Source organism: Camelina sativa, chromosome 10 (genome assembly GCF_030686135.1).
Source record: "Camelina sativa cultivar CO46 ecotype springtype chromosome 10, ASM3068613v1".
In the NCBI taxonomy this organism is placed as follows: domain Eukaryota; kingdom Viridiplantae; phylum Streptophyta; class Magnoliopsida; order Brassicales; family Brassicaceae; genus Camelina; species Camelina sativa.
The window spans coordinates 9,342,311-9,353,116 of NC_141889.1; the positions used below are offsets into that span (position 1 = coordinate 9,342,311).

Below are 10,806 nucleotides of genomic sequence, written 5' to 3' on the forward strand. Positions count from 1 at the left end.
TTTCAAACTAAGTGGTTGGTACAATCGAAGTCATAAAACAATTAACTTTGGAGTAATGTAAAATTCACATGACAGTTATGACCTAAGAATGAACCATTGATCTTCGGATCGGACCCAAATCAAATGCAAGAATTATATAGAGGGTCAAAGAAATCAAGAAATATATGACATTTTGATTTCGAGTTCTTAAAGAAGAAAATGGCACAAAAAGAAAATTAAAAAACGAGTTCGAGAATCAAGAGGGAAACAAAAAGAAAGCAAGTAGATGCTCACTATGTGAAGCTCTCCAAAACCCCCATTTCATAAATCATTCGATGATAGCCTGAATAACTCCCGCACCAACAGTCTTACCTCCTTCTCTGATAGCAAACCTCATACCTTGTTCACAAGCAACCGGCACAATAAGCTCAACAACAATCTTGACTCGATCACCGGGCATAACCATCTTCGACTCTTCGTCTTTGTCGTTCATAATCTTTGTCACTTTACCTGTAACATCAGTCGTCCTCATGTAGAACTGAGGCCTGTAACCTGCAAAGAATGGAGAATGCCTTCCACCTTCTTCTTTCTTCAACACATACACAATAGCTTCAAACTTGGTATGTGGAGTAATGGATCCAGGCTTAGCTAAAACCATACCTCTCTGAATATCAGCCTTTTGAATACCCCTAAGCAACAACCCTACATTGTCACCAGCTAAAGCCTCATCAAGAATCTTCTGAAACATCTCAACCCCAGTGACAGTGTAGTTCCTAGTTTCCCTCAAACCCACTAAATCTACAGTCTCTCCTACCTTAACCGTACCTCTCTCAACACGCCCTGTAGCTACAGTACCACGTCCGGTGATAGAGAACACATCTTCAACAGCTAACAAGAAAGGCAACTCAGTTTGTCTCTGAGGGATTGGGATGTAACTATCAACAGAATCCATAAGTTCGTAAATCTTATCAACCCATTTGTTATCACCTCTCTTCACATTAGGATTCTCAGTGAGTGTCTCTACAGCTAAAAGAGCAGAACCAGATATAATCGGAATATCATCACCGTTAAACTCATAAGACGAGAGAAGCTCACGAACCTCAAGCTCAACGAGCTCTAGCAACTCTGCATCATCTACTTGATCCTCTTTGTTAAGGAACACAACCATATCAGGAACACCAACCTGCTTAGCCAAAAGGATATGCTCTTTAGTCTGAGGCATAGGACCATCAGCGCCGGAGACAACGAGGATAGCTCCGTCCATCTGAGCAGCTCCGGTAATCATATTCTTGACGTAATCAGCGTGACCAGGACAATCAACGTGAGCGTAGTGACGGTTCTCAGTCTCGTACTCCACCGTAGCGGTGTTGATTGTGATACCACGAGCTCTCTCCTCCGGCGCGGCGTCAATCTCGTCGTACTTCTTCGCGACGCTGTTTCCCATGGAAGCGAGAGCCATGGTGAGAGCTGCGGTTAAAGTAGTCTTACCATGGTCAACGTGACCAATGGTACCGATGTTGACATGAGGCTTCTTCCTCTCGAACTTGCCACGAGCAGCACGGACGGTGAAGGAACGACGAGTGGATTGAGAAGGGGAGGGAGTAGTAGTAGTGGTCAAGGAGTAAGAAGGGAGGAAAGAGGAAGAGAGGGTTAGGGTTTTGAGTTTACCAGAGGTGGAAATGGCGGAAACAGGTGCGGGGTAAAGAGAAGGAGAAGGAGAAGAGTAGGAACAGAGGAGTCTAGAGGAAGAAGAAGAGCAAGCGGCTGGAGCCGATATCGCCATGGAAGACGGAATTGGAGGAGAAATCGAGAATCCTAGGGTTTGATTGGGGGAGAAGAAGAAGATTGGGGGATAGAGTGAGGTTTGTAATAGTACTGTGTTGTGTTATCTCTTTGGAAGAAGAAAAAATAAATAAATATACAAAAATAAGAAAATAATGAAGGGCTCATATTTAATCCTATCCGCTGCAACATCTTTGTCCTCAAGTTTACCCCACTACAAATCGTGACGTTTTTCATATTCCCACGTCGCAAATCGTACCGTTTTTTATAGTCATAAACGACAAGACAAACCAACCAGTGTCATTAGGAAAGCAACAAGCTAGCTACATGTGTTATCCAATCTAAAGCCTGAAGAGATTTTTATGGACTTTGGGGACTAAACGGCAAGTAAGTGAAACTCGAGTTTGGTCTCTGTGAAGAATCTTGTCAGCATCTTTTCTTGAATTAGAGTAAGCCAAAGCTTCAGCTTCATTAACGACCTGAACATAGATAGACACCATAATATAATCACTCTCCTTTTATATTTTACATTTTGTAGATATGAAAAAGAGAAGAGCTGTGTGTTGCACCTGGTTGTAGCAGTGTGTTGGACTATCACTGATGCCGTGGAGGAAATCTGAAAGATACATACTCTTGAGAAAGATACATATATATATATATATACATACTCTTGAGCATCTAGAATTTAGATAAATCAAGGATTGGACTTTTTTTTGTTGGTCTCATTCTTACGTACATTCTTGTGGAACAAGACCCTTTTCATGAACCATACCACCTGAAGAACAAACCAAAGGTCAAGACTTTATGTTTCTTCAACAATTACCCAATGAAAAACTAAAGAATGAGAAAGTGTACCCCAATTCTGTAATCTTCTGTTCTTTAATGTCTTCCACTTGGAACCAGATGCTCCATATATCTTACCGGACAGCAAAAAGGTTTAATACAGTAACTTAAAAAAGAGGAACAAAATCAAGATTTTAAGGAGAGGAGAGTTTTACATGATTTAGGAGCTGAGTTTGCTGTTCGTCAGTTATGAAACCGGGAATGCAGAATACTGTAGGAGTAAGACCTACCCTGAAGTTATCTAACTCCATGGCTGTCATCAAGAACCAAAACAACTTGATTTTAGTTTTCAGAGCTTAACCACTAAATTAGAACAGTTGTTACTGAATCAGAACTATGATTGGAGTCTATTCAGCTAATTTACTCGCAACGATTCGTCTGTCTTGTTTTACTTTAACATCTCAAATGTTAAAAAAGAGAGTGGCGAAAAAAGGGATTAAATGAAACTAACCAGGAATTGCAATAAGAAGCAGAGCTATCGACAAAACCCTAAACGAGAATCGTTTGATTTCACTTTTAGACTTAAGAGTTGAGAGGAAGAATCTGAGATCAATTGGCTGATGAGAAGCAGGAATAAAACCAGGTTTTCTCCCGCTTGATTAAAAGGTTCTATTAGGCTTTTATAAGACCCAAACAATCTCTATTGGGCCTTCAATTTATATTTGGTAATGTTTACTGAATTTTTTTATTTTCTATGTTCCGTTCGCCTCCACTGTCGTCGTCTGTGTAACGCTCGCTATTCTACTGTCATTTTAGAAGGTTCATGATTGTGTTTGAACCTTTTGTCTGCTACGATAAACGACAAGTATAAAATATTAAAATGACCTTTAATAAAATTGGTGTAACTGACGAAATTTTCAGCAAGTTACTATTAGTGCTCAATGCTCATGAAAATTAACAATCAACCTTAACTCTATGAGGTTACTAGTTTGAACAATTTGCTTTCAGTTCAGCCTTCTTCCCAATCAATATCGTCTTCTTCTTCTTCATCTTCTGCTTCCACATTCAAATCCACCTTGTCGTTTCCATTGGCTGCAAATTAAGTTACATGAAATGTAATAAACAAGGTGAGCATCATATTTTCCTTTAGATATCATGAGACCTAAACTCTGGCCCTCTACTACAGTGAAAAACTATGAGCATCTCTTAACAAGTAAGTTTTTGGAGCAAATTCCAACGCTCTGTTACGGTTTTATACTTCTAACTAACTAATGTGTTGTGTGATCCACTACTTGGCGAACTGTAAATGAAGTAATAGTAAACTCAAACTGACCTGCAACAGGAGCTTCTTCTTCCCACTCAACATCTTCTTCTTCCTCCTCTTCACGTTTGGATTTCATACCAACCTGACGATCTGGAGACGTAGTAGCCAATTGGATGTCAGTGTTTGATTCACCTGCGGATTCTTGCTGATTCAGGTTTTCAGCAAGCTCTTCTTGCTGCTTCAGTAAAGCGGCGTAGTAAGCTTTCACATACTCATCCTGAAGCAAAATGGAAATGAAATGTGTATCACGATTCTGGAAACACAATCCACAAGATGCTACTGTGGGATTCTAAATAAACACATAATTTATCTCCGAAAGCATGCCTTCACATCCTTATCACCATCGCCATTTCCCAAGACTGTTTTCTTGTCATCTGAAAGCTTTGCTGCTTCTCCATCAACCTCTGCTCCCTGTCTCGTCTCTCCTCTTTGTTCCTCGGTCAGCTTCATGCCTTTCTTGATCATCCATGGAGGTAAGACTTTCAGACTAGAATCTCCACCTTTAGATTTGACATCTTCTTTTTCTTCACCAAGGTTAACCTCAACCTACCCATGTAGAATTAAAGAAGTCAACAAACAGAAAATGCAGGGAAAACTTATCTTCCATTATAACATTGAAATTCTATAAACATTGAGAAGTAAAGATAACCTTCGTCTCTCCGAGAAATGGCATTGGTGTTGAACCATACCCACCCTGTGACCTCGAAGGATCATTAGGGTCAAGAACACCATTTTCACGAGCAGCCTTGGCTGCACGAGCCTCCCATGCCGGAAAAGGTTCAAAGCCAGGAAACGGTAGGTCTTTTACCATATTTATTTGATCCACCAGAGGTTTCATTTCAACCTACATTTTATTTCCGATCGTGTCAACACACAAACTACATAACAAATGCCAGAACACGGGTAGACACCGATCAGGCTAAACTAATCACTAACAGCAAGGTATAAAATGACAAAACAGAAACAATCTTTTCCTAACTCAAAAACTTAAAAGTAAATTTGAGATGATGTCAAGAGTGAGCTAACATATCAGCATGACTAAAGTGCACCTCTCTATTCTTAAAAAAAAAAAAAAAAAAACAATTACGCATGAATCAAAGTACTAGAACATAAGCCATGAATTACTTGTTGCAAACAAATAATACTAACCATCAAGGAGACTTTTAAATAAAACCACAGAGTCCTATTATTATTTTTGTAATCTCAAGCATTGGACATTTAAGAACGGATCTCTTAGAAACCTAATCAAGATCATATATCGTTCTGTGTCATCATGAATATGGAACAATGCACAGCTTTAGTGAAGCCAAATCAATTAATGTTTTATCAAATTTTCATTGAGCTAAGCGGCTAAAACAGTATACACAGACCTCCATATTCTGAATCCAAACTTTTATTTTTTCCCGCCGCCGTCTCCTTGCATTGTCACCTCCATCTACTACTTCTTCGGAAGATAGCTTGTTACATTCCATAACAAGTTCACCATTGCAATTTTCACAATGAAAAGAATCGTCTTCCATAGAAATTAATCTCAGGGCATCCAGTGCATTATATCTATACCAAAAATGAGAATCCATTCAGCTTTCGGGAAAATAACACAACCCATCAGTGTAACGATTTAATTACAAAAAAAAAGAGTAGTGAACGTTACTTCCTTTTGCAGTTAGGACAGCAATACTCCTGAACAGTATTCTTATCTTCTAGTTCATCTTTGAACTGTTTCTTCATCCGGTGCAGTTTATAACGAACAGTATCATATATCTGTAAGAGAGAAGAAGTTCTAAAGGGTTAGTTTGATGATTTTTTTAAAAAAACAGCAAACTAAAAGAAAGAAGAAGGTCGTAGGGACATGAAGCATACCTGTGCATAATCAAGACAGCAATATGAGTGTGTATGGAACTTAACGTTGTCCTCTGCTCGGCCATCAGTTGTAGCAGCCACTGCGAAACTATACATCTTTGCACGCTTTGCAGTCTATTGAAAAGATTGAGAATCAATAAAACAGCAGAGTAATTAAAAGAAATGTTACAGAGAGAAAAAACAATATTATGCAATATATGTGCTATATATAAACAATCTGAAAGAAGATAGTTTCTGCACAAACCTCTTTCCTGTGGTAACGAACGAGAAATTTTTGTTCTTCAAAAAATCTAATTAATTTTCGAAGTTTCTTGGCATTCTGCTTCAACTCTTTTGCCAAGTCTTCTTCTCTTACCCATTGTCGCCTAACAGACACAAAAACCAAAGAAAAAAAAAACAACCAGAAATGAAAGTAAGTAAAAAAAATTCACCTAATAGACTATATTAGTGGATAGAGAAATAGAAGAGAGTGCAATATAAACCTCGTAAGCACGTCCAGCATCATAGTGGCAGTGCATCTACTGCCATCTTTAGCAGATTTCTGCTGATTATTATTATCTGTCTCCGTCGGATTATCTAAATAGAAAACCCTTGCTGCAATCCTCACCAGCCTGCCAAAATGCAACAACATAGTAATTACAAAAAAAAAGGATATGTGTGTGATTAGGATAGAAATGGGTAAATAGAATTTACCTCATAAATGGCTCGAGCACAACGGTCTTATGCACCACAGTGACTGACTTATCCATTGGATTTAACAAAACCAGATACTAACATTTACCAGAAGGAAGAACCAGTTGTTAAGGTTTAATGTATTTTGAGATACAAACCTCTGGGGGAAACCCTCAAAACCCCCACACAAAATTACACCAGATCAGACACGTACGAATTAAGAATCAAATCATCACAGAGAAACCATTTCTACGGATAATGACACCTAAAACACACATGATAAGAGGCAATGGTGGTTGATTAACATCGTAAATTAGGGATTTCTACGTTTCGGAGCGTTAAAAACTCGAATCGAAACAACAACTAGAGAACCAGACAAATCTTAAGCGTCAAGTTTCTACGAGAAATAGCGATGATATTATTTATCTAAGAGTATCAGTCCGATCATCGAAGCTTTTTACCGGAGAGTTCGAGAGGGTACGAGAACGCTGCACAGAGGACAGAGCCAGAGCGAACAACAAAATTGAGGGTTTTTTTTTTTTTTTTTTTTTTTTTGACAACAAAGGAGCAAGATTGGCTCAAACAAGCCAATACGAAGGAACATTGTTGACATAGGTAATTAAGTGCGGGACTGTGCGGACTCGGCGCGCAAGATTATCCGCTTTACCAATCTGAGATCGAGAGATGTAGACCAATGAAAAAGAATCAAACTCCTCTCTATCGGCATGTATGTCCTCCAAATAAAGCGTAAAGGCTGGCCACTCGGAAGACGAAGACACCATCTTCACCAAATCAGAGCAGTCGGTGAGAAAACGACAGATTGGTTATCCGTCCCAATCATGCAACGCATAGCCCAGATAAGGGCTTCAACCTCGGCATGGAGAGGGGAGAGACTACGACGAAGGTTGGCAGCTCCCATCGTAGGGACATCACTCCAGGGCGACGTGCAAAACCATCCTCTATCCGCATAATGATCTGTAGCTTTCCAAGAACCATCGACAAAACAAGTATAACTCGAGAGGGACCTAGGAACCCCTAAGCCCCCCCGTCCACCCGGGGTAGCCATCGTGGGAATATCCGATGCTAAAACCGTATCCTCTGCATGTGCCAGAGTCCATGCCTTTGCCTCATCCTCCGCTAGCCGCAAGATGGCAAGGGGGTTTGAATCCAGATTACTGAAAAGTTTATCATTACGCGCTTTCCAGATATACCACAGAATCCAGGGAAAGAACTCCTGTGATGGAACATCTGTAAATCACCAGAAGAGATAATCCATATTTGTGAAAACGGATTCCAAAGGAAATACATCCAGGGCTGTTGGAAATTGCGACAAAGCCCAAACCTGCCTAGCTGGCGAACATTCGAAGAGGGTATGGTTAATCGTCTCCTCCTAAAAACCACAAATACCGCACGTGGCATCACAACTCATGCCGCGTTTTCGTAGATTAGTTGTAACCGCTATACAACCCGAAAGAACTTGCCACAGAAAGTGACGAAGTTTTGGTGGACACTTACTAATTTTCCACACAAAAGCCTGAAGAGGTACAATGTCTGGCCCAAATAACTTCGGCACGGCCAGAGCTGTCATATTTGAACGCAGAACATGGTACCCTGATTTAACCAAATATTTACCAGACTTGGTAAAATGTCATCCCAGCAAGTCCGGTTTATCCGGGTTTCACAACGGTAAGGCAGAAATTATAGCCACATCTTCCGGTACAAACGTAGCCATAAGCTGAGCCATATCCCAGGAATTAGTACTCCTGTCAATAAGATTTGAAAGTCAGAGCAGAGGGTCATAAGACGATCCTGTGCTCTGTGCTGGTCTCGAGGATTGAGCAGGGAGCCATGGATCCGTCCATAAAGAAATGGTAGTACCAGAGCCTACTCGTTTAATGAGTCCTTTATTAACCAGAGAGCAAGCAGAAACTATACTCCACCACCCATAGGTGGCGAATAAGATGTAATTGGATCCAAAGGATCAGAATGTTGGTAGTAGCGCCCCTTAAAAACCCGTGCAAAAAGTGAATCCGGTACGGTGATCAAACGCCAGAGTTGCTTTGCCAGCAGAGCGGTATTATAGTCATCCAAACACCGGAAACCCAAACCCCCTGCCTCCTTACCACTACATAGTTTATCCCACGCCACCCAGTGTAGCCCTCGGGATTGACCAGATGAGCTCCACCAAAAATTAGAAATTGCACTAGTCAACTTCCTCGTAACCGTCTTAGGTAGCCGAAAACATGACATCACAAAAGTGGGAACAGCCGTAGCAACGAACTTGATCATCACTTCCTTGCCGCCTTTCAATAAAAGTCTAGCTGGCTACCCGCTTGCCCGCGATTGCAACCTGTCCTGAACGAACGAAAAGATTTTCGTCTTAGCTCCACCAAGACTTTCCGGGATACCTAAGTAAGAACCCATACCGCCCAAATTTGTGATTCCTAGGACTCCCTTTAATTCCTCCTTAAGATCATTATCCACCGTGTGTCCAAACTAGACCGAAGATTTCTGAAAATTAATTTGTTGGCCAGAAACCCGCTCATACTTCCTAAGGATCCCTAAGACCACCTCACATTGCTCTTTTGTGGCTCGACAGAAGAAAAGACTGTCATCCGCAAATAAAAGATGAGAGATGGCGGGACTAGCAGTCGAGACCTTAATACCAGTAAGAAGGTTCAACCGTTCTGCTTTCCGAATATGAGCAATTAGCACCTCCGTACAAAGAATAAAGAGATAGGGCGATAAAGGATCCCCCTGACATAACCCCGACAGGGAATGATCGAACCATAAACCTGACCATTAATTAAAACCTTATATTGAACCGACGTCACACAGCACATAACCCGTGATATCCATTGTTCACAAAAGCCAAACTGCCTGAGTAAATGTTCAACAAAGGACCACTCTACCCGGTCATAGGCCTTACTCATATCCGTCTTGATAGCCATGAACTTCCCCTTGCAAGAAGGGTTGGTTCTTAGACCATGAAACATTTCTTGGGCAATCAAAATGTTATCCGAAATTAAACGACTCTCTACAAACACCGATTGAGTTTCCAAGACGAGAGAGGGTAATATGGTTCGAAGTCGCTGGCATAAAACCTTAGATATAATTTTATAACCAACATTGCACAGGCTAATTGGTCGGAGCTCCGTCATCCGCGTCGGCTTATCCACCTTTGGGATAAGACATATGTTTGTCACATTTAGCCTCTTGTCAAAATCCCCATTCCGCAAAAAGGAATTAACCAAAAGCACTAGATCGGCTTTAACCATAGCCCATGCTTTCTGGTAAAAAAGGGCAGTCATCCCATCCGGTCCCGGAGCCTTATCCGGGTGCATCATAAACAATGCATGTTTAATCTCCTCTTCGGACACCTCTCTGGTTAAAAATTCATTTGTCTCTAAAGAGATAGATGGCTGGACCTCGCCTAGCATCTCCTCAAAATCCGAAGGGTCCGAAGATGTAAATAAGTCCTGAAAATAAGAAATCGCAATATTCTGAATATCGCTCTCCTCCGTCTTCCAAACATCCTGCTGATCAAGAAGACCGATAATGCGGTTCCGAGCTCGTGTATGCTTTGTCTGAGCATGGAAATAACTGGTATTATGGTCACCAAGCCGCATCCATCGACTTATGCTCTTTTGATACCAATAAACCTCTTCATCCCTATACGCCTCCCGTAACCGCCAAGTAAGGTCGGCAAGTTCGTCCACCGAAGTAGCATCATTTTCCTGGGCCACCGCTAATTTGGCTTTTAGATCCTCAATTTTCTCCCGCCCATAAGGTACTTGCGCTTTCCTCCAACGGGAAATAGCCCGACGACATTCAGTGATTTTATCCACAAGAGTGGCACTGGATGCATTCTCCGTCGTAGAATCCCAACCCTCAGCAACCGCATCAAAGAACCCTGCTTTGTCAAGCCACCTTCTATCAAATCGAAAACCCCCTCGACTCCACCGAACCTTATCCTCAATAACAGCTAATACTGGCTTATGATCCGATGCAATCATTGTTAGATACTCCGTAAAGGAGTCCTTAAACAAATCATGCCACCCCTCATTCGCCAAAGCCCGATCTAACCGACATCGTATCGGTTTATTATCCTGCCACGCTCTTCAGGAGAGACTATCTCCAAGAGCAGGGAACTCGAGTAAACCACAATGTCGAATCATTGTGTTGAAAGGTACAAAGGAAGAGACATGACACAAATTACCACCCCACTTCTCATGGTTACCTTTTAACTCATTGAAATCCCCAATTAAAAACCAAGGTGAATCTCGAAGTAAACCAATCCTTGTCAACCGCTCCCAAACCAAATCCCGGTTCTTTGGGACCGGATCACCATAAACAAAAGAGAGATAAATTAATTTTCTTTTGTATACAATTTCCACATCAATAAG

The 10,806-nt window shown here is 41.1% G+C and overlaps 3 protein-coding genes, 1 long non-coding RNA gene and 1 pseudogene across 6 annotated transcripts; 1 reads left to right on the forward strand and 4 right to left on the reverse strand.

Annotated features, from left to right (window-relative positions):
• Nucleotides 1-153: 153 nt before the first annotated feature.
• Nucleotides 154-3,197, reverse strand: LOC104718279 (elongation factor Tu, chloroplastic pseudogene; annotated as a pseudogene). The gene is made up of 6 exons (XR_015568441.1): nucleotides 3,056-3,197; nucleotides 2,760-2,857; nucleotides 2,617-2,677; nucleotides 2,498-2,536; nucleotides 2,331-2,377; nucleotides 154-2,240 (listed from the first exon to the last, which is right to left on the reverse strand). The product of XR_015568441.1 is annotated as an elongation factor Tu, chloroplastic pseudogene (transcript).
• On the reverse strand, nucleotides 2,103-2,855 carry LOC147935933 (alkylated DNA repair protein ALKBH6 homolog). The gene is made up of 4 exons (XM_087468524.1): nucleotides 2,760-2,855; nucleotides 2,585-2,677; nucleotides 2,498-2,536; nucleotides 2,103-2,240 (listed from the first exon to the last, which is right to left on the reverse strand). Exons 1-4 carry the CDS (start codon nucleotides 2,853-2,855, stop codon nucleotides 2,103-2,105), a joined length of 366 nt encoding a protein of 121 aa, XP_087324650.1.
• Nucleotides 3,198-3,417: 220 nt separating the features above from the next.
• Nucleotides 3,418-6,950, reverse strand: LOC104718280 (transcription initiation factor IIE subunit alpha-like). Of its 2 annotated transcripts, none has more exons than XM_010435991.3 (10): nucleotides 6,422-6,950; nucleotides 6,211-6,339; nucleotides 5,973-6,093; nucleotides 5,729-5,842; nucleotides 5,520-5,629; nucleotides 5,239-5,422; nucleotides 4,518-4,712; nucleotides 4,193-4,414; nucleotides 3,878-4,085; nucleotides 3,418-3,636 (listed from the first exon to the last, which is right to left on the reverse strand). In XM_010435991.3, the coding sequence occupies exons 1-10, from the start codon at nucleotides 6,475-6,477 to the stop codon at nucleotides 3,554-3,556; spliced, it is 1,422 nt and encodes a 473-aa protein (XP_010434293.2). In that variant the 5' UTR covers nucleotides 6,478-6,950; the 3' UTR covers nucleotides 3,418-3,553. The 2 variants fall into 2 exon arrangements, with proteins under 2 accessions (XP_010434293.2, XP_087325194.1); XM_087469068.1 differs by having other exon boundaries at nucleotides 3,502-3,636; nucleotides 3,878-4,121; nucleotides 4,199-4,414; nucleotides 6,422-6,665.
• LOC147935934 (uncharacterized) lies at nucleotides 3,620-4,081 on the forward strand. The gene is made up of 2 exons (XR_015568442.1): nucleotides 3,620-3,757; nucleotides 3,887-4,081. It is a non-coding gene; the product is annotated as an uncharacterized LOC147935934 (long non-coding RNA).
• Nucleotides 6,951-7,184: 234 nt separating the features above from the next.
• LOC147935935 (uncharacterized) lies at nucleotides 7,185-7,988 on the reverse strand. Its single transcript, XM_087468525.1, has 2 exons — nucleotides 7,808-7,988; nucleotides 7,185-7,648 (listed from the first exon to the last, which is right to left on the reverse strand). The coding sequence occupies exons 1-2, from the start codon at nucleotides 7,986-7,988 to the stop codon at nucleotides 7,185-7,187; spliced, it is 645 nt and encodes a 214-aa protein (XP_087324651.1).
• Between the last annotated feature and the right edge of the window lie 2,818 nt (nucleotides 7,989-10,806).